Here is a 23,412-nt window from a genome sequence, read left to right as displayed (position 1 = left end):
TTGCAAAACTCCTGTTTTAATCATAACCCAAAAGAATATCAGTCATCAAATATAGAGACTAAGAAGCGTGATTACATGCAACAGTCAGGGCAAAAAAGTAAAACTTTTTTCCTAATTGAACAATATGCAGGCATGAATAAATTAAAGGGTTTAATTTCTTACACAATTACAGCAAAACCACTCATGCTGTAGAAAATGGCAAAAAAATATACATTTTTGCATTTCAGGACTGACTGTAACTGGGAAAAAAAGAAAGGAATTACAAGTAATATTCATATATTTTTTTCTTACTTAGAGCATTCATGAAGTGGTAAGCTCTAGTAATAGAACACAGTGGATATGTTTACATGGCCAGCAATAACCCAAAACTGAACAAAACCTGCTTCTTTTGAAATGATCACATTAGATGCAATATTTGCTGAACCATTCAAACTATAATCCATTTTATTTAAGACCTAATATGGAGTTACATCCAAATTGCATTCCAATGTCATTATTTACTTATACTGTTCAGAGATATAATAACTAACACATTTCTAGTAATAAGGTGAATTATATTCCAATGTCCATGCGAACAGGGTTAGTGTTTTGACTAAGAATGGGCTAGTTAACTCGAAAATAGTTAACACAGATATTTATTTCCTAACACACATTACCTAATTGCCAATAAATCAAAATGAATTGATATTTCTTTAATGTGGCAGCATATTTAAAATAAGTGTGCTCAATACTAATTTTGAATTATTCATCAAATTGTTTCTACGATGTGATTAATCACAGTTAATATTGGGCAATTCATCGCCATAAATGTACCGAGCCCTCCTTAAAAGATAAATTTCTATTGGTTTTTATAACAAAAGTGTACCAAATACTATTTTTGAAATTAATTATCGGCTTGTGTGTATGACAATGTGATAAATCGCAGTTAATCTGTATGGCAAATAATCGCAAATAAAATGTGCCCAGTCCTAGTTTTGACATTAAAATATTTATGTGGTCTAAGTGATTGGGAGGCTATGGAAACATTTGGCATGTAGTCTTGGATTGCATTGCGCAGTCTTTGAAGTAAAGTAAACATATGCACGACCAATAAATTTGACAAGTTGAAAAGAGACCACAAAGGGTTCTTCTCAAACAACAAATTTGTTCTTGGTGGTGGAGCCACTTTTGGTTGCAGTGTCAGAGTGGGATTGGTAGCCAATAATCATCTTCGTGGGGAGTCCCAACCGATCCTTGTAAACTCTCCTGTGGACAGGGGGGAAAAATAGTTAAGTTTGACGACAGCTGGGGTTTGTGTATCATTTGTAAGAATACAAACATTTCAGCTCATTCCTCACCCTATGTGTGTTATAGCATCAAAGCTTTGACAATCTGATGTCCATACAGCGATCTTATCTCCTTTAGTGCGGATGTTGACAACAGCTCCACAAACGTCATCACCGTAGTCATCAAAGGCCTCTCCAACTAAGCACAAGAGCTGAACAAGGAAGAGAAATATTTATGGAATTGGATGAAAATGGTTTGAAAGACCAATTACTACAAAAAATGAATAATTTGATATAGTATTCCAATTTTTGATACCACAATATTATACACTGAAGAAATACTTTCAACAACTTGCCAAAAACAAAATGTCCAAAATCCCCAAGTTCAACCTATGCAAAGATTGAGAGGCTGCTATCATGTTTGAGTCCATCTGGGGTAAACGAAATTATTAAAAAAAGACTGCTGTTATTTTTCTCCATTTGTTAAACAGAACTATTTCCTCTGCAAAGTACACAATATGTTTTCTGCCCGTTTAAGCAGTTGCTCACTAAAATGTTCTGAATAATTCTACGGCTTTTTCCCCACCCGTGTACAACCTTGGTTTGGATATACAGTCGTAGCTCTACTTATGAATGCCTCTAGGTAAGAAATTTTTAGCTTATGAAACCCTTTGATATCCAAATTACCCTTCCAAGATACAAAAACAAGATCCAAGTTAAGAAATCCCCCAAAACGTAAATGGATTTCTTGTATCTGTTATTTTATTTTGAAATTGTCCTGGTAACATTGCGGACTGCTTTACTTCAACTTGGACCCGCCCACAAAAACAAGAACTCTCTTTTGACCGCCGTTTGTCATCAGTTTTTTTAAATTATTGGTGGAATAAAACAGAAGATAAGAAAGTGGCGTGCAGTTGACAGATATTGCAAAGCAATACGGCCGGCCGTAACCCACCTACTACCATCTCTATGATATTGAAGCAGAAGGAAGCATTAAAAGCGACGAGATGGAGAGACTGTTAGTCTTTTGAAGTTCTATTTAATGCCAAGTTGTTATGAATTCATAATTTGAAGTTGTTGAGATGTGTTTATGTGCATGCATTCGTGTGCTAACATTAGCCTCCTCTGTACTTTCCTGTACTACTGCATGAATAGATGTTTTTGCATGCTTGTGTGACATGCTCAAGTGTTTATCGGTATTCGATTATTGATGTCTTGATCCACATTGCAAGTGTGACGTGTTAAAGTGTATGTCGGTGTTCGATTGTTGATGCCTTATGCAAGTGGCTTGACCAACACGGGAGATTTTTCTTCATACCAGTAAAGCTGGATTGAAGAAGCAACAACGAATCACTATCGTGATTATTTCTCCCTGTGTTTCAAGGTATGCTGGTTGTTTTAGAGGCCGGTTCAGTTTGTGGTTTGCAATATACACTGTTTAGCGTGTGAGAGAGAAGATAATGTTTAGTAATGTTTATTTACTTTTGAATGTGCGAGTCCCGTGTCATGCACATTTATGTAACATTCAGTGCGCTACCTTCGGCCGCCATCACCGTTACAATTATTAGTAGAGTGTCTATGACGGTCACGGCAAGGAATTTATGTTATTGATATTTCATTGTTTACCCTGTTGAATAGTTGAGAAGTACTTCTCGAAGTTGTAAAAAGAAAAGATAAAACAAGTTATGACCGTATATTGAACGGGTGTAATTGTACATTATGCTTTGGGTTCTAATGTGTTGCTAATATATATATATATATATATATATATATATATATATATATAGGTGTAATTGTTTATTATGGGTTTTTGTGTTGATAAATATAACAGTAATGCTGGATTGAAGAAGCAACAAGAATCACTATTGTGATTATTTCTCCCTGTGTTTCAAGATAAAATGCAGGGTGCAACACTTGTTATTTAATTTAAGACATTAATAAATAATTTTCTTATCATTTTCTTTAATTTTGGTCCGTTTCTCACATCTTTTAAACAACGGTGGGACACTTTGATAGTTTTTAAAGGGTTTAGTTGGTAGTTTTTTGAGGACCATGGAACGAGTTACAGAATTTAAATGTAAAGTACTGCTCTGTTTACAAAAAAAATCCAAGTTACGAAAAAAAGTTCTGGAACCAATTAATTCGTAAATAGAGGTACGACTGTACAGACTGTCTCCTACTATTTTCTGTTTGGCCTAAAAATGATTGCTCTGAAAAAGGTAACTAGAGCATTAAAGCTAGTAGTGGTAAGAAATTTTCCACCGTGAAGTGTGAGATAGATCTCATAGTCAATTGTGCAAACTTACAGTTTCTAACCAGAAGCGGTCTAGGTCTGATCTTCTCTGCTGCTTGTTGAGTGTAATCAGCCAGCGTCCTCCACGAACGTTTCTCTCATCCTCCCACATGGGCTCAATTCCATCCTGCAACATACATTATTACCATGGTGTAAAATTTATAGTTTAACATTGAACTCAATTGTCAATTTCAAAAATATTGAATGTTCTCATGACATGCAGCATGTCTTTTTAAAATTGATTGATAGGGGTTAAATTTGAATCCGCTACAAAAATTTCTAGGCAAAGGGTCAATTATCAAGATTATGATCATGATTATTTTTTCTAGTTTTTCTGAAGCAACCAGAAAATAAAACTAAAAACATTACAAACATAAAAAAAATCAGCATAATAATAAAGTACATGGAGCGATCAAACACACCTTGAAAAGGGAGTAATCGCAGCCTGACATGAGATTGCTTGACAACTGGATATGGTTGTACAGACTGGAAATAAATAATACACTAGTAAACTCATGTGAACTAGAATTTCAGTAGATTACTGAACAACTATTTTGCGACTTACGCCCAAAAATCTTCAACTGTATCAAATTTGGAGATGAGTCGCAGGTTGGCCTGCCATGTTTTGGCCTTGTCATTCTTGAAGAACCAGAGAGACCATCTGTTAGGGTATAAATAGAAACATTTGCATAAATGTAAAGAGGCTCTGCATTAAGTCATTGGCTGCCATTGAAGGCGCTTGATGTCCAATCCAATTGAAGTCGGAGGGTGGCAGCCAGAGTTGGACTGGAACCAAAAAAAAAATCGGCCCTGGCATTTCTGGTCACTCACGGGCCCCCTTTATTCGTCTGTGGGTCCCTACAGACACCTGACTGAGTTAGGGTGGTGGGGGGGTTGTGACTGAATTAGTGCTCCGCACATAATCTTACATTTTCTTTTAATAAACTTCTCTCAATCTTCCACACCCCCTTGATAGCGTAAATCGAGCCCCCAAAAGGCTGGGGGCCCCAAGTGTGGAAGCCACCCCCTAAATTCTGCCCGTCAAGTGGTAGAGAGGCACTTTGAAAGATGATTTAAAATAAGGTAATTTAGATACAAACAAATACAGATAGAATTATAAGGACATTTTTCACTTGCGTCTCATTTGTCTGTGGGGCGAGTTGGGCAGAGCACTGCGACATTTCATTGGATGAACAAAACCAATGCCCAAAAACCAACATGGCCTCCCACTTTAAATTGATTGAATGTCTACTACAAATAAACCAGTGTGGAACACACAGCAGCAGAAGGATGATTTCATCTCTCATTATTGTCAGTGGCATTGAAAGAGGTAAAAAGGAGGTTGCAAAAAGTCAAAGACACTGAGCTTTACAGCAAATGAGTAATCAGGATGCACCTGGATGCTGCTAGTACAAACTGTTGAGTTTGCTCTGGTTTCTATTCCAATTAATCCTGACATTGTGAGTGCACTCACGTCCGAACAAAATTAGGGATGGGCGCTTGATTAAACATCCTTTATCAGTTATAACGTAGCCAAGGGTGAGATCTGACTTGGATCCTAAATCCCCCAAGTATGCAGTATTCTACCAGTTTTAGTAGTAAATTGTAAATTCAGTTTTTATAGTGCTTTGATGCTTTATGTTGTTAACTTGAGTATTTTTTTACATCAGTTTATTCAGATTTGGTCATTTAACATGTTTAGGTTTAAAAAAAAAAATCTCACATTATTTACCTAAATATAGTGGAGGAAATAAAACATTTTAGTGCTGCAATAGCAATACCAAAAACCAAACCACAATATTTTTAATCAAGTTTATCAAACTGTCCGAATCTGATGCTGTTCTGTGCCTAGTCCAGACACCCATTTGGTTTGTTTTCTCATTAGGACACTATGAATACTCTGAATATACTTTAAATCACATTATACTTGTTTAATGACTAAAAAAGCATTCAATTGAATTCATATCGCCAAAACAACGTTCATGATAATATTGTGTGAATAAATGTGTTTTTGACACGTTGCCATGTTTAAGTATATCACATTACATTTGACAGATGTCACATTATATTTCTCACTGTGCTGTAGAGCCTTACTTGTTTTGTAGGGGGTGTTTGATGTAGGCTTCAGGGCTTACAATTTCTTGACCAGTCTCTTTTGCTTGTTCAGCTCCACCCTCTTCAGGCAGGGATGGATTTGGAGTAGTTTCCTGAAAAGCAGTTAATTTGTCAGTTTATTAGGTGCTTTCACCTAAGAATCCCACATTTCCCTACCGTCACAATGTTGCAGCTCACTTTTGAAATTTAAGAACAATTCTACCGAGCTATTCTGTTTGGATTTAATCATTTTAAACACATCGAATAGTGCTGTACAATATAGTATGTATATGCATATGTATATGCATGTATGTAAATATATATATTTTTGTCTTCCTCTGGTCAAGATACACCCTCCCACTAATTAGTTTGTCACAATTAAACATCCAATATACTTGGAAGGGAAGGGTGGCATCAATGAACATTCATTCATTCACTGTCAACCAACCCTCCAACTTCAAATGGATTGGATGTCTAGTGCTGTCAATGGCAGTGAGTTAAAAAATACTCCTCTAGCCAAAATGTAACCTCGCGCAAATTAATTTATTACTTGTAGACATCCAGTGTATTGCAACTTGGAGAATGAGATGAGAATAAATAAACATTCATTCATTCGCTGCCAATCCACCCGCCTCGTCAAATGAATTGGACGTCTATCGCTGTCACAAACATAATAGCAATTATAAATTATAATTATAACAAATTTTCTCATTTCAAGTAGGAGAGTGAGATTGAAAGCGTTAATATTTATTTCTCTGACGGAGCAGCACCAGGTGACTCGCGGAGCGTCCCCGGTCCACGGACCGGTGATTGGGGACCTCTGGCCTAAATGACCCAAAATGTGATGTCCAAGTAAGTGGACGCCAGGAGCTTGTGGGTTTAAATTTTAGTTTTCTAACGACCAAACATCATTCCATGCGCTATAAAGGTTTAATTCGACTCTTTAAATACAACATGAGTCACTGAAACAGAAATCGGCGGCGAGGTCATTGAATAAGAGCGTTAACTTGTTTTACGAGAGAGCAATAACAGGGTTTAATGTTAAATACTCGAGACGCCGAATTAAGTTTATGTTGAAACTGCAGACTAATGGTTTGCAGTTTGAGTGTTTTTTGACCAAATCCCAGAGCAGTTTAGGTTACCCCTAAAGGCTAGTATTGAGCAAAGTGTACAGCGAGTCTTCAACGTCAGCTTAAAAGTTGCGAGGTCTCCATACTTCTTTGCCGTTGCGCTTCGGTCGCAGTAAAGCACAGCTATTTGAAGCTCAAACGACGGGCAGTCAACACGTCACGGTTACCGATCATACGAGCGAACGACAAAGTCTACGTCAAATTGCTCTCACTACAAGTGTTTTTGAAGTTTTTGGAGAAAGTGCTCACCGGTTCGGCGGTCGCCATTTTACAAATCTGCGTTGGGGAAAGTTACACTTGATTGGAGCGGACGGAGCAGCGTGACCGAACGCTTCAGACATGCGCGTTGTGCGGCATCTGGCTGGCTGCTTGGGCACCGGGAGTCCGGGACTCCACCCCTCCAGTAGGCAGACTGAGGCATGGCGAGCACAGAAGAGAGAAGGGTGTGCGAGACGGAATGCTGCAGAAAAGACGCCAAACTTCAATGTCCCACGTGTATCAAACTTGGCATTCAAGGCTCCTATTTCTGTTCCCAGGTAAAACTTCTCCGTGGTCTCGCCTGTTTATAAAGATCACTGTTTCTGTGTCGCAAGGGGCCCTGTTATCATAAGCCCGCTATGCAGCTAGCTGTCATGCTAAAGAGCAAGCCCAGGGTTTGCACGTGAGCTTGGAAATAAGTTTGACGGTATTAATTTAGTTGTCAAATAATTATACTACATCCGTTACGAGGAGTGCTTAACCTAAATAACCCTTGACTGGTTGGCCAAAGATTTTGTTACCATGATTAGGGGTGGGAGGTTTGGGGAAGTGGCGATATATTGAAATTATTTTATATCGTGATAAATTATATTCCGATTGACGATAAGATCCTGCTGATAATTGATGTATCGCTTTAAAAGATGTCACTCTTTGACCCTATAGGTCCTGACTCTTTTTGGCATTTTTTCACCATTTTCCAAAGCTTATATATAATTCTGTATACTGTGTTAAAATTGTTTAACATGGCCTGTAAAAATAATGATTTATTAGCCATCCTGATGCCAGAATATCAGTGCTCAAGCATTTATAAACACATTTTCTAGCTTCAAAATAATGCAACCGTATCATCAGTTTTCCGTGGTCCATGGATGCCAAAACTGGGGAGATTTTGAAAACCATACCATTACAAAATGTTGATGGCTCCATGTCAAACTGTTATTTAATTTTTATTTTTACCTGAGCATTAATGGCACTGTAATTCTCGATCTCGGAGGGTTAAGGAATCGATTCCTACCAAAATCTTCTAGACTTATATAGACTTACTTTTATAATGCTATATAACCAAATCATTTTGACTGGGAGCAGGTGAATGAACATTAGAATTATTCTCATAGTGTGTAGGGAAGACTTTAGCATGCGTTCAAATTGTCTGCTATGGTGGAGAAAAATTCTTTAAGAAATATCTTATTCCTCCTTAATAGATGTATTATAGATTGATTTCCTGACCCGTATATCAATAATTGTTATGTAGGGTCAAAATAATTATTATATCAGAATATGGAGTCGCAAGTTGTCTTGCAAACCTGATAAAATGATATTAATTGTTCTGAAAAAACATGTCAAACTAATGCAATGTTACCTTTTAATACCCAGGAATGTTTCAAAGGGAGCTGGGCATCTCACAAGATGCTACACAAAAAAGCAAGTAAGTATCAATGGTTCCAGGGAGTAGTTAGTTTTAAGGAGCATTTGTTTAGGCAGCACACCAGAGTCTTTGTATACACCTAACACATTATAATGTTGTCGTGCTACTCTCACCACATAACCTTATTAATATCCCTCCATCCATTCTGCTAACTTATGGGTGTGCATCATATATAATTTATCATCACATCTCCAACCACCTCCACCACCCCTTAGGTGGCATTACATGATGGGTTATGGGTCAAGTTATCTCGTGGTACCAGTAAATGCTGCCGTCAATGGCATATACAGTCATACCTCTACTTACGAATGCCCCTAGGTATGAAATTTTCAGGTTACGATTTTTTTATATGCAAATGAGTGACTCAAGTTACGAAATCACCCAAATGCATTTCCTTATCTGTTATTTTATTTTGAAAATATTGTCGCGGATGCATTGACTCTCACTTTAGCACATCGCTACCCTCTTCTGGGCTCTCATTTCATTGCTGTCATTCTATCTCAATGACAATAAAAGCATTCAATTCAATTCAATTGGCTGTCTCACAACAACCACTACCCATGTTTCATGATTCTCTCTTCATGATACCTGTCCACCTCAGCTAAATGCTCTCCTTATTAATGATTGCAATTCCCCTTATTAAGCGACAAACGGACAAATGCAACGCGGCACATATTTTCACACACACACAGGGCACACGTAAAAGTCTAAAATGTAGTACTACAAAGTGGACGACTTTCAGTAGAACGGGCTCTTGCGGCCATCTGGCGGTCAGACGCGTGTATGACATCTCCCATTATAACGGCCGCAGAGGGAACTATTTCAGTGGCGCAGGGCAAGTTTTCATATGCTTGATTTTTTTAAAGACAAAGTACACCTACTTACAAAATTTTGAAGTTACGAAAAAAGTTCTGGAACCAATTAATTTCGTAAGTAGCGGTACGACTGTACTGTATGCAAGTAGTCAACTACTCAACAAGTAAGCAACTATGACTGCCAACCTGTATTTCAACCTGTATTCATCATCCTACATAAAACTAAAACTGATTACAAATACTTGGTCGGAAAAAAAGGAATTTCATAGCTGTTTATGCTACGTACGTTATTATGCAATTGTTAATTCGTCAAAGCATCAGGCAAATTGCTGATCACTCCTAAAATATTAAAGTTCCTTCTTATTCACGTCTCCTCGTTTGCTCTCCGCCATTTGAACTGGTATTTACCATAATTACGACACCACATGAAGGCAGCATAGTACTATTACAGGGAGTGCAGAGTTATTAGGCAAGTTGTATTTTTATGGAATCATTTTATTATTGAAAAACAACCATGTTCCTTCATAATGAACCCAAAAGACTCATTAATATCAAAGCTGAATATTTTTGTGTACAATTACATTAGTTTTGTGTGTAGACTAATAATGCAAGGTCATAGGAATCAGTAATAAGACTTAGAGACCATGTTTTGTTTTGTCAGAGGAGGACAAGCACCAGAATGAATGTAAGAACTGTGTAGAGAAAGACATCAACACAGACCCATGGCCTGGCTACCGGTACACAGGGAAACTTCACCCTTACTACCCGTTGGTGAGTACATCTATACATCTTATAACATTTTAAGTAACAATTCAAAACATTTAAACAATATGTTTTTCTTATTTGTCGGAAAACCACTGAACTAAGACTAGCGTGTCGATTTGAATGAAAAGTAGATGTCTCATGGACTGGTATTTATTCAATAATAAAGTACATACTGAGTCTTTTAGTAAAAAAATAAACAATCAAGACTAAGATTCTTTTTAAAATAAGAAAATGACATGTACTATAATTCAAATCATTTAGGCTAACGTGTTTTCTTTTTTCATTTTAGACACCTTTGCGGCTTGTGCCCAGTGAAATCCAAAGACCTGACTATGCTGACCATCCTAGAGGTAAAAGATTCCATTATTTGCAATAATATGATTTGATATGAAGAATTAATAGTCATTCATTTTCAACAATTGTTAGCAACTCTGTTTGCTGCAATTTCTATCCCTCGAATACTTGTAACATGTCTTAACATTCTCTTAGCAATTCATTTAATGTTACCATGGCAACTTACACCTCTGTCATCTGCCCGCATAGATCCTTACACAGGTAGCCATGGTTACAATGTCTTTTCATTCTCCCGTGGTGCTGACATCAAACTGGTGCAAAATATTTTTTGCACTATTACTAATTGTCTGTTTTCACTTAAACCAGTACAAAATAGAAATTGTGAACAAGAAAGTATTTAGGGCATTAATTTTGAGCTACTCTCTTAAAGCTTAAGCAACACTTGATTATGGCGCTCACGTTGTGGTCCTTTGGGGTTGTTTAAAGGAGGCCTAGACTGTGCATAACCTAAAGTTAAAACTCACTGTTGCCAAGCAACTGTTGATGTTCATAGAGCAATCTTCTTGATGACTTCATAAATTGATCACTAAATACCTCATGACTCCAATACTTTGATCAAACAAGACCCTTTAAATGCTCGCGGTATCGTATCTGTGATTAAAATGTAAATATCCAGTTGGAAATTGTTGTACTACAAATTTCACAGATTGCACTGTGATACTTCAGTCTAGAACTGCCATTTCTTGATAACTCGCTTAAACTATAGACTGATTCTTCCTCTGCCCAAGATAAACTCTACGAGCAAGTTTGAGTCAGAGTAGGCAAGACTGACAAAAACAGGAAGAAAAAGGACTATTAAATGACATAAGTCACATCTAAATACTACTAATTCTAATGATAGTACCTTTTTTCCACAGGGATGTCTGAATCTGAGCAGTTTCTGAAGGGAACATCGCAGATCAAGATTCTCCCCCCTGAGGACATTGAAGCCATGAGAGTGGTCTGCAAGGTATTATCTTTTGTTTTACATGTACCGACAGCCCTTGATGTCATGGTAACCCTTTCATTTATTATGCATTGGGATTGTTAATTGCAGCTGGCACGAGAAGTTCTGGATATCGCAGCTGTAATGGTGAAACCTGGCGTTACAACAGAAGAAATTGACCATGCAGTACATCTGGTACACGAGCACACAGTTATTTATTGACATTTGTATGGAAGAGCCGCTTTAAAATTCATCAATCTCGGACCAGAGAGCCTTTATTTTCAAATTAGGAATTTTTGATGAGGAGAAACCAAAAGATTATACACTGGCTTTTTAGCTTGCAATTCTGTCATACTTTAATGCACATACTCGCTATACTACACCTGACATTTCCATTGTTTTGTTTCATTGTAGTTAGAGCTGGGCGATATGTAAACAAATTGTTATCACGATAAAAAAAAATCAGTCTGTCAATAATTATCGCGATAACACATCTTTTTTTGTTTCAAATTTGAAACTTCAAACTTTTGTGAATAAATACATTACTTTCCTCCTTATTCAAATATGAAAGTAACTGTTACCTTAAAAGAAAATATGAAATATGAATTTTAAAAAGTATTTTTGTTCTATTGTGCAATAAAGATAAGACAACTCCCTCCTTACACTGTTTTTTTTTTCTGTTCAGGCTTGTACTACAAGAAATTGCTACCCTTCTCCACTCAACTATTACAACTTCCCCAAATCCTGCTGCACATCTGTCAACGAAGTTATCTGTCATGGAATCCCAGACAGAAGACCACTACAAGATGGTGATATTCTTAATGGTATGCTCAATTCACATTTGCATCTTCATGGTGCCCGTTTGTACTGACCTTTTGTGCAAGTATGAATTTCCAGCCCATCTCCTTCAAAGTGTTTTGGAATAATATGAAAAATGATACATTTATGAAAAATTATCTTGTAGACTAAATGAACATTTAACTTCAATGAAGCGTGTCCCAAATGTTTAAGTCTTAGTCTAAGAAAGCCCTTTTTTTCTTTTTTAAAATGAATATTCAGCTTAATGTTTTAAAATAGACCCTCTCCTAGTGTCGTCTTAATGACTTTCCATCAAGTGACCAGCATGATCCCACAAGACAAATGATGTTATTAACCTTTCACAGCGGCGTTCCTCCATTCATATTACCTGCCTTCTATTTTGCTTTGCTTATTTCTCGCAGTTCTGTCCTATGGGCTGAAATTGGTTCTATTATGCACACTGCTTCTTTGTTACATGGCAAAATGGAGGAATGGAATCAATCTACAGTCTTTCTTCTCTTTCCTGCAGTGGACATCACTGTCTACCACAACGGTTTCCATGGGGACCTCAATGAGACCTTTTATGTTGGAGATGCGGACGAAGGAGCAAAGAAACTAGTTCAGACTACCTATGAATGCCTTATGCAAGCTATTGACTCTGGTAAGGACTGGACTTTTCTTTTTACTCGCCACATTTCCACCCGTTATTATGGCCTACATTTTTGCGTTGGATTTATAGTTACCTGTATAGTTGTCTCTTGTTGCTTCATATGATTATGTGCAAGTGTGAATATTTACTCATGGGCGTATTTAGTCGATGTGCAATAGGAAGAGTTGTCTAATGTTGCTAACGTTCCCCATACAGTGAAGCCTGGCATCCGCTACAGAGAGCTTGGTAACATAATTCAGAAGCACGCTCAGGCGAATGGCTTCTCTGTGGTGCGTAGCTACTGCGGCCATGGCATCCACAGGCTTTTCCATACTGCTCCAAATGTGCCACATTATGCCAGTAAGTTGCACTAACATTAGGAAATATTGAAGAGCTTTTCAGTTATCTGCTTATTAAAATAATTTCGACCTTCACGTATCCCTTTCCAGAAAACAAAGCAGTTGGTGTCATGAAGCCGGGCCATGTGTTTACCATTGAACCCATGATATGTGAAGGTAAGTCTCAATTGATGCATTTGAGCCGCTTTATCTTCACTAAGGGTGGGGGACACCCTGAATTGGTGGCCAGCCAATCGCAGGGGACAAGGAGACAAACAACTATTCACGCTCGCACTCATACCTTGGGGCAATTTAGAGTGTCCAATCAGCCTACCATGGATGTCTTTGGAATGTGGGAGGAAACCGGAGTACCCGGAGAAAACTCACGCAGGTCTGGGGAAAACATGCAAATTCCACACAGATGGACTGACCTAGATTCGAACCCAGGTCCCCACTGTGAGGCCGATGCGCTAACCACTCACCCGCTTGGTTGCCATTATACAAGAGTATACATTTAACATTTCAGGTGGCTGGCAAGATGAGACCTGGCCCGACGGCTGGACAGCAGTCACCAGGGATGGGAAGCGCTCTGCCCAGTTTGAACACACCCTTCTGGTCACAGAGACAGGCTGTGAAATCCTTACCCGCCGCCTTGAAGACAATGGTCAGGCTCATTTTCTGAGCCAAGTCTAAACCATACTGCCACACACATGCAACGAGGACTGGACTAAGTGGACGTTGTGACATCCAGCGTGTCTGGGTTTCTTGTACGGGCTTACACATGTTCAAACAAGAAAATACTGTTCCTGGAGTTTACGTTTACTGTGGCTCTTCAATTAAATATCGGCCCTCAAATTAAATTGATGTACTTGAATGTGTCATATCTGGATTGATTTGACGGTGAAGTGGTTTTATTTCTCATGAAGAAAATATTAAAAATGTTTACTATGAAAGGGATTTTTTTCAGTCATCAGGATGAATAATTCGGATAAAAAGGATGCTGCAGGAACGGTGATCAAAAATTCCCGAGGTGGTCACTAGGCGGCACTATCCGCAATGCAAAAGATTTTGTTTTTTTATTCAACGGAGCTTTTATTCCCTTGTGAAGAACAAATCATGGTTTGCTTGTTTATTGTTTATATATAAAATAATACTTTGCAAAATAATATATTTACAATACTGTTCTTAGAGGGCAATATACTTATAACCTACAAAAATAAGTGGTAGATATAATTATACATATAAGACATTGTAACTTAAAAAAAATATTTAAAACTTTCAAAGATGAATGAAATATTCCAGTTTCAATTTATGATACTCCAAATCCTTTTTTTAGCTTGTAAAAAAAAGAATTTATAGATCTAGTTGAGTTATCTTTTGGCTCAAGAATAGAGTTGTGTCCTGATTAATGTAATTCCTAAACGTGTTCCCTATACAGTATTACACCATCTTAATGCCCAAAATAATGTTGCTGTGTGTCATGGCTAGCACTTCTTTATTAAAGAAAATTGAAAAGTTTTAAACACGCAAAGCAAAACAAAAAAATGATAATCAACCTCATGGAAAAGGAAAAAGACATACAGTAATAATATTGTGTTTACATATGTAATTAGGATCAGAGCGCTGTATGGCCTAAATAATTCAATGAAGATTAAAATAAATCTCGAGTTGGGGCTATGAAGGTTAAAACTAGAATTGAACATTCTTCTGGTTCTGTCAACAAAACACGCTCTAATCTTAGAAATAAACAAGAATCGTTGATGTGTAAAATCCTTAGATGAAATTGAATTATATTAGAACTGTATATATTAGCCTGTCATTGAAACTTAGATAGTACAAGATTGTGTGGCTCACTTGTTCAAAATTAATAATTCTATTCTCATTGAAAAATGAAATATGCACACTAAAAATTTACAAAGTAAGGTAGATAACTTGCACATTTAGAGATGGTGAAAAGATGACCTACATCCACGTTTTTTGGCCAATTATAGCAGAAAAGTAGGTAACATTTGACACTAGCTGTATGGTATGGTAATAGACGTCCAATCCATTTGAACGGTGAGTGTCCTCATTTCAAATGGATTGTACTTGTACCACAGTAATACCTTGAGTTACAAGCTTAATGCGTTTCGGGACCGAGTTCGTATGTCAATTTACTCGTATCTAAAATCAAATTTTCCCATAGAAAATAACTACTAATTCTTTGAAATATGCTTTTTGCGATAAAGAAAGTTTTTCATCATAAAATGAGTCAGCATGGACATTGTTCTCATTTTAAACCATGTCGATCCTTCTTGAGCGAATCCAGAAGTCACAGGGTAACCATTGTTTTTTTTTAATTAATTGCAATACGCCATTGCATTTCATGTCTTTATTAAAAATTTGGACACATAAATGAGAACGGTGGAGCTTTTTGAAACAGTGACTTGTACAGAAAGTTCTCCTTGAGTTGTCTTGATAAAGAGCCTGTTTCAACTTGGAAATGGAAGGCAAATATGGCTGTTATATTGTCCTTAGCCTAAGTTCTTATATGTAGAGCAATATCTGAAGAAGCACCACCTAAAGCCTCGTGATGGCACGCTGTTCGCACAATACCCAAATGTAAACACGTCGTGTTTGGAACCTAAGATCATATTTTGTTGCTGACAGTGATGTAGCCAAACACAAAGTCGTACACATGCTGCTTCATTAAACGGATAATTGGCAAATCTTCACTTTGGTCCAATGTTTTTAAAACAATGCTATTTAATGGTAGACAACCTGCAACCGGACCGCATCAGTGCCCTCACTAATCTCTTTTTTTCTAAAAAGTCTTTGGAGTACAAATATTTGCAATCATTACTGCATTTGTGCTAATTTAGTGAAAAATATCTAAGTCTTGATACAAAGCTTACTGTGGAGTGACACTGAGGATTGTTCTGATGCTGTGGAGAAAAAAAAATACAAAAGTCACAATCTTTATCTTTTTCTGCATTATGATCTTAATGTAATGATTGGATTCTTTTTGTACCCTTTGCCCTGCTTCAACAGTTCAATGGCCTCATTGATGTGGTCCAAAGGCATGTTGTGAGTAATGAATTCATCCAGCTTCACTTTCTTGTCCATGTAGGCTTTAGCCATTTGTGTCACGCCATCCTTACCCTTAAAGCCTGAGGAAGAAATGAGGACAAATACTATGTAGCAAATAAAAAAAATCCTTTGCATGAGTTCCCTAAAATTCCAAGTTAACTGAGGCCCCTAGCCTTTAGTTTCTGGATGAAAAACAAAGCCTCATTTATTTCTATTCATCAATCGTCCATACCGCCTATCCTCACGAGGGTTGCAGAGGTTTCTGGACCATATAACAGCGAACTTCGGGTGAAACGCTTACCACACCCTCGACTGGGTGCCAGTCAACCGTAGGACACGCAATGAACCATTCTCCACCATTCTCACGCCCAATCATACCACCACCAAATGAAATTTTATCCCACGCTTGCCCCCACTGAAGTCAGGCAAGTGAAACCCTACACCAGGGGTGGCCAAGTCCAGTCCTCGAGAGCCCCTATTCAGTCTGTTTTCGATATCTTCCTCCTCTACCACACCTGAATCAAATGATGAACTCATCAGCAAGCGGTCCAGAAGTTTGATACCTATCCAGATTAATCAGGTGTTTTGGTGGAGGGAGATATGGAAAACAGACCGGATAGGGGCTCTCAAGGACCGGACTTGGCCACCCCTACCCTACACCATCCGGTACTTTATTCATTTCCATTTTTTTGTTGTTGTTGTTGCTTTTTGTCCTAAAAAAAATGTCCAATTCACACATTCACAAAATCAAGCTCCATGGCAAATATCAGACAGTTTTTCTTAAAATGTGTACAATTCTGCCACCAAATAATAAACATTTCGCCCTACATTTTCAACAATCTCTTTCATTTCCAATGGCACAATAAATTCCCACAAAGTGTTTCCATTCACTGCTATTGAATTTCAACTCGCACCTATAAAAAACAAAATTCTTCACTAGTGGCAATTATTTTTGGATTTAAAAAAATGCATTTAAAAAAAACAAGAAGTGATCTGGGAATGCCCCAATATCATCAAAAAGTGGGACAAAAACAGCATAGCCATTAAAATTAACGGAAATTCACCAAGGAACATGAAGTGACCAACTGGAAATTAAGCATGATTACCTTAAAGATAACAAGGAACTGGTCTACAATTTATTCATTTTCTGTTATTGTTGTTATTGCTGTTATTGGCAATGACATCAGATTCATTCAAACAAGCAGGGCTGGCTGTGAATGTTCATCTTTAAATGCCATTGACAGTGGTAGAGGTCCATTCTATTTGGACTGGAAGCTAATGTTCATCCCAAAGTTCGCCTAATGTTTATTCAAATAAATTGAATTGCTGTTAATGACAACCACCGAGTTAAGACACGTGACTCAGAATGCCTTGATTAAATTATCTCTTCCAAATCATATGCAGAAAAATTAATTATGTTGGAAATTAATAGTGTCATGTCCCAATGCAAATAAAGAAGAATCCCTTACCTCCAAACATGGAGCCCTTCCATGTGCGTCCACTAATGAGATCATTTGGACGTGCAGAAAAATCTTCTTTGTCAGTCCACCCAACGATCACACTCACACCCCAGCTTGGTACACAGGATTCTAAAGCCGCACGCTAGAAAGATAGGCATTCTGTTAAATATTCAACAAGACTATTAAAATAGTTTTATCTCATTCTTAGCGCAAGTGTTCCTCACCATAAGTTGTACATTCCCAACACATTCCAAAGAGTAGTCAACTCCACCACCAGTCATCTCAGATACCACTTGATTTATAGGTTTGTCGTGATCCTTTGGATTGACAAAGTCAGTAGCTCCAAACTCTTTGGCTTTATCAAACTTGTCTGCGTTGATATCCACAGCAATGATTCTTTTGGCGCCAGCATATTTGCAACCCATGATTGCAGCCATGCCCACTGCTCCCAAGCCAAACACAGCACATGTGGAATCTGGCTCCACCTAAAATAAAGAAAATTAAAAGCCACTACCGATTGCTAATTGACAAAATGTATGTAGAATAGTATGTATCCTAAATAGTGTTTCATGGATACTCGTATTGATATGGTTACGATGTTGTGCAATCTGTACTCTTTGAGATTTAATCTGCCGTCCAATCATCTTTTGCTGTGAATTTCATTGATCTGATCACAAGTAGACTTCCAAACCATGAATTTTTATTCATTCGCAGCCAACCCATAAACTTCAAATAGATTAAATGTTAAGCACTGTCAATAGCAGCTAATGAGCCAAGCATGTCATTTTTTTAAACAAACATAGTACAGTGGTACCTCTACATACGAGCAGCTCTACCTACGAGATGCTCGAGATACGAGGAAAATTTCGAGCAAATAATTCTCTCTAGATACGAGAAACATTTCGAGATGCGAGAAAGCCAGGTGGCCATGACATGAGAGGCTTTTTATCATTGTAGCGCACTGTCTTTTTTTGCCGCATCTCTTTCGTGTATAACAGATATCTACGAGCACTGAACGATTTCTTCACACGAATGAAGTATACTCGTGCACACAACACCGATAGCCAATGGCACCCTTTCTCAGAATCAAACTTCATTACCCACAATCAATACGTGGGTAGGCTGAGCTGTTGCATTTTTTCAGTTCTGTTTTTCCTTCCTTAGCCTGTTAGCTCACGCGATCGCTCATTCAAGACTACTTCTCGTTGGCAAGTGGTCGTGCGTTATCTTATTGTGAGGACATTTGTGTGCATCATTTTTGAAATATTTTGAAGGGAATACAACAGCAAACAGCCCATCGATAGCGAATGTGAGGGTGGAGGCGTGGCAAACAGCTAACCCGGCCAGGAGAAGGTTAAAAAAAAATAGAATTCAGTTTTGTGTAAAGTTACATTAAACGCATGCTTGAGTGTGTCTGTATATATTAATCAAAGTTAATTTAAATGTGTTTGTTCGGTTACGAGTGCGTTGCTGTTTGTTCCAACTGATCCAGCACAGAGTTTAACCAATGAGATTTCTGCAGTAAACAAGAAGGACCTGACTGCAATCACCGATTGCACTTGTAGGACAACAGATTGGTGAAAAGGTGCCCTCTCTATAGGTTGGAATGAAAACCTGCACCCACTGCGGCCCTTTGTGGAATAGTTTGCCCACCCCTGGCCTATACCAAACATGGGCATCAAAATCTTACCTAGTATATTGTTGCTTCACAAATTAGTATAAAATCCATAAAAAGTACTGCACTCCATCGTCTGTCCCTCATATAAGAAAACCATATTTGATTCCTAAACTTCATAATTCTCAATAATTCATTAAGGTAATCTTAGTACCTATTTAAGCCCAATTCAAGTTGGAAGACTACGGTGTCAAAAAACTATTTAAAAAAAATCCTATAAAATTTAAATGTAAATAAAGTTCAGGAAATATTGGCTTAAAAATAGATGAGATTTTGATGTCATACCCGGGCATTATTGACAGCTGCTCCAAATCCTGTGCTGATTCCACAGCCAAGGAGACAGACTTTGTCCAAAGGAGCAGCTGGGTCGATCTTGGCCAGTGCAATCTGGTTAATCACACTGTACTGCGAGAAGGTACTGATTCCCATAAATTGGAGCAATTTATTTCCCTTGCAGCTTAACTTGGAGACAGGTGCTTTGCTCACATTGTGAGGAACAACATCCCTAGATAAGATATAAACCAGGATTACAAATCAAGTGTATATATTACATCTGCTCAAGAGAGGGTTTGTCATTTACAGTAATATCTAGGTTTCAAGGTTGCCATAAAAAAATAAAAAAATATTCATCTAGCCTAATGCCTGCCACAAAAATAGGGTTCTAATTTTAAAAAGACTTTTATTCGTTTCAATGTTTTTTTTAATGCAATACATTTTGTATGTATTATTTCAGAACATTGCTAAAGTGTTTATCATGCAAATATACATGTTTTCTTTTTTTCCTTTCTATTTCCTGGGTAGTCGATGTCAATGGATGGTCTGTTGTTGTTACCTCAGAGCACAATTCATGAGCCATCTAGGTCATTGTAAAGAGGTCAGTTACATTTTGTTGACATTTGTAATAGGCTAGCTCTCACTAATCTGTCAAGACCAAGGTTTGGGTGCTACAGACGTGGACAAAATGTCAAATGACAATATTTTGGGGAAAGGGTAGGGTGCTCCCAGACTACTTTTGAGTAGTCTTTGAGCAGGGTAAACATACAAACTCCACACAGGTGGACTGACCTGAATTTGAACCCAGGTGGACTGACCTGGATTTGAACCCAGGTCTCCTATTGTGAGGCCAACACACTAACCACTCATCCACCAGACCACACAGTTCTTATCTCATTCACTGTCATTCCAGGCTACAAAGTACATGTTCTCGTAGGTAGGTTGTAAAAAAAAGGAAATTGGTTATTGAAAAACACCTATTAACGGCAATAGATGGATCATTGGATTGTTTTCAGCCTCTTTCAGTTTAATAGATTGAATTTGTATTTTCGGCGATGGCTGCCTCAGATTAATTGCTCAGAGATTTTATTATTAATTAAACATTCAACAATTATAATGGAGCTCACCATGCTTTTTCGCACTGGTTAGTCTTGGTACTCTTACAGAAGCGACACTCCCTACACTGGGAAACAATTAGGGGGACAACCTTGTCGCCTGAAAAGAAGAACAAAACAAAGTATAAGTGAAAAATAATATACAAACTAAAATGTGGCATTTACAGAGTACAAACTAACCTGGCTGAAATTCGGTGACTCCTGGGCCAACACTCTCCACAATGCCTGCTCCCTCGTGGCCAAGAACCATTGGATAGAGATCTTTTTTGTCAGTTTCATAAAGGTAGAAGAGATCAGTGCGGCAGAGGCCCGTTGCCACAATCTGTTCCAAACAGAACATACTTTTAGTAAATCAACTGGTTGAATTCTTTGTTGTGGTAGTAGTAGTAGTAGGTTACTTTATTGCAGCCCTATTAAAAGGCACATCACAGAGGAAAAGTTGCAAATATTTAGTGCCTATTCTAAATGGCATTATCCTAAATAGGAACAAATTAGAAACCCTAGGTCATGCATAGCAGATTGGTTTTCCGTAATCTAAAATTCAGGCCCGGACCGAGAAATGGCTCTGCTGTCTGTGGATTCATAACTTATATGTGTTACAAAGTTTTCTGTTTTTCTAATTGTACTCTAGTTGTGCAAAAAGCATTGAAAGTTAATTTCATCTGTCATAGATAAATTTGTAACAAACAGAAGTAAGGTGGAGACCTCTTTTTTACTCACATTGACACGGACCTCGTTGGCCTGCGGCGGCTCAACCTCAATGTCCTCAATAACTAAAGGCTTGTTTGCTTCCCAGGCCACTGCTGCTTTACACTTGATGACCTTAAAAACAAAACAACAAAGCTCAATAATCTTGGACATTGTATGATAGCCCTGATATGATTAAAAAATAGGACCATAAAAGGTCCTGCATGGCACAAACGCAACTTACGGACCTCTGTATGCCACAAATGACCAAAATACCAGATTTGTTGATCAATTCATTCATTCACTTTCTCTTATAGTGACTCATCCTATCCCAGCCAAATATGTAAAGTAAATTTGAATGTTCAATTGACCTACCAGCGCGGCCCGGTGGATGAGTGTCGGCCTCACAATTCTGGGGTCCTGCATTCAAACGCAGGTCTGTCCTCCTGAGTGGAATTTGCACGTTCTACCCGGATATGCGTGGGTTTTCTCTGGGTACTCCGGTTTTCTCCCGCATTCCAAAAACATGCAGGGCTGAACACTATAAATTCCCGCTTGTGTAAGTGTAAGCGTGAATGGTTGCCCGTCTCCTGGTGCCCTGCGGCCACTAGTGTCCCCCGCCTCGTGCCCAAAGTTAGCTACAATAGGCTCTAGCATCCCCAACGACCCTTGTGAGAATAAGCAGTTCAGAAAATGAATGAATGTATTAACCTACCACAGATGTTTTTGGGATATGTAGGAAGTACCCAGAGAAAACCAACGCAGCCATATGAATAACATGTAAACGCCACAGAGGAAGGTTGCAACCCACCAAGATTGAACCCTCGATTTCAGAAACCACTCGGTCCACCAAAAATATCTGACTTTCCCAGCCCACGTATATTTGACCATTATCGCTGCCAACTGTTCCAGCGTATGAAAGTCAGATGTCTCCCAAAACTCACTTTTGCATTATCAGTTAACAGTTTAGATGTCAATGACAAGTTAAAGCATCATTTCCACTCTGGAAAGAATATTCAAATTTTTGCGTTTTCATCACCCCAAACACCATTGCCGTGTAAACAAGATGGCGAAATGGAAAACCTTTTTCCCTTTCACCCCAGTTCCCATGGGGCACATAAATACCATTTGCAGACATGTTTAACACACCAACAAACGGAATGTTATCACAAAATTTTACTTTTTATTATCAAGGTGGAGGAATTAAATCATTCATTCATTTAAATCATATATTACAACAATTATAAAATAAATAATCACATCTGCAACAATGCGAATGCCATAAAGTCCTCCAATTCTGGAATAACCCTTAAATATAACATGATAAAAATTGTTGTGTGTACCGGCCTTGAACAGGTTGGAGAAAGAAAAAATACACCTTTTATGGTCTCTTACGACAGCTTCAAAGGTCAAAATTGAGCAAGAGGCAAAGGGTGAAAGTAAACAAACAAACTTAGAGAGACATGATTCGTTCAAATAAAATGGACTTTATCAAACTGTCTTTTAGATACAGGTACATACATTATACTACAATACTGCATTGTACCTGTTTCCTTAATTACTTCATAGAACTGTGCATTAAGTTCTAAGTACTGAATAATGTTCTAATAATTACAAATGACAAAATGGGATCACATTTTGCATGATATTCTTGACAAATATATGATTTTACTTACCTTACCAACTGTGGCCATTCTCCCAGTCAATTTTTTTTTACGAAGGAAAGGGGAAGTTGCAAGTGCTGGATAAACATGAGCCTCTATCTTGGAGTTATATAATATCTTCGTAAAACAATGGGTGGAGCTTCAGTCTCTGGCATAAAGTTGCAGACATGTGGTTTGGGTCATGTAGGTCTTCTGACCTTGCTAGATGGCCTGAATGAACAAACTTTATTTTTTAGATGAAGTTATTGTTATTAATCATTGCAATTATGAAAATTTTACAATTATTATTATTACAATTTTACTTTAAAATTCATATATTGAACGGGATGGTGGCTGAAGTAGTTAGCTTTTCTGCCTCA

At 37.8% G+C, this 23,412-nt stretch overlaps 3 protein-coding genes across 3 annotated transcripts; 1 reads left to right on the top strand and 2 right to left on the bottom strand.

Annotated features, from left to right (window-relative positions):
- On the bottom strand, positions 1-7,218 carry eif4eb (eukaryotic translation initiation factor 4eb). The gene is given in 8 exon segments (XM_077621094.1): positions 1-1,245; positions 1,338-1,477; positions 3,572-3,685; positions 3,981-4,044; positions 4,124-4,219; positions 5,653-5,765; positions 7,032-7,067; positions 7,069-7,218. Coding segments are annotated over 8 exon segments (813 nt in total). The 5' UTR covers positions 7,204-7,218; the 3' UTR covers positions 1-1,130.
- Positions 7,065-13,984, top strand: metap1 (methionyl aminopeptidase 1). Its single transcript, XM_077621093.1, has 11 exons — positions 7,065-7,318; positions 8,415-8,466; positions 9,943-10,052; positions 10,336-10,396; positions 11,258-11,349; positions 11,437-11,520; positions 12,011-12,149; positions 12,653-12,784; positions 12,989-13,132; positions 13,222-13,287; positions 13,637-13,984. Exons 1-11 carry the CDS (start codon positions 7,202-7,204, stop codon positions 13,801-13,803), a joined length of 1,164 nt encoding a protein of 387 aa, XP_077477219.1. The 5' UTR covers positions 7,065-7,201; the 3' UTR covers positions 13,804-13,984.
- A 1,437-nt stretch (positions 13,985-15,421) lies between these two features.
- On the bottom strand, positions 15,422-21,578 carry LOC144090162 (alcohol dehydrogenase 1-like). The gene is made up of 8 exons (XM_077621489.1): positions 21,423-21,578; positions 20,883-21,024; positions 20,715-20,802; positions 19,600-19,819; positions 17,864-18,124; positions 17,649-17,781; positions 16,121-16,259; positions 15,422-16,034 (listed from the first exon to the last, which is right to left on the bottom strand). The coding sequence occupies exons 1-8, from the start codon at positions 21,561-21,563 to the stop codon at positions 16,001-16,003; spliced, it is 1,158 nt and encodes a 385-aa protein (XP_077477615.1). The 5' UTR covers positions 21,564-21,578; the 3' UTR covers positions 15,422-16,000.
- Between the last annotated feature and the right edge of the window lie 1,834 nt (positions 21,579-23,412).

Source organism: Stigmatopora argus, chromosome 15, assembly GCF_051989625.1.
Source record: "Stigmatopora argus isolate UIUO_Sarg chromosome 15, RoL_Sarg_1.0, whole genome shotgun sequence".
In the NCBI taxonomy this organism is placed as follows: Eukaryota; Metazoa; Chordata; class Actinopteri; order Syngnathiformes; family Syngnathidae; genus Stigmatopora; species Stigmatopora argus.
This window is presented reverse-complemented; position numbering and strand designations above follow the sequence as displayed.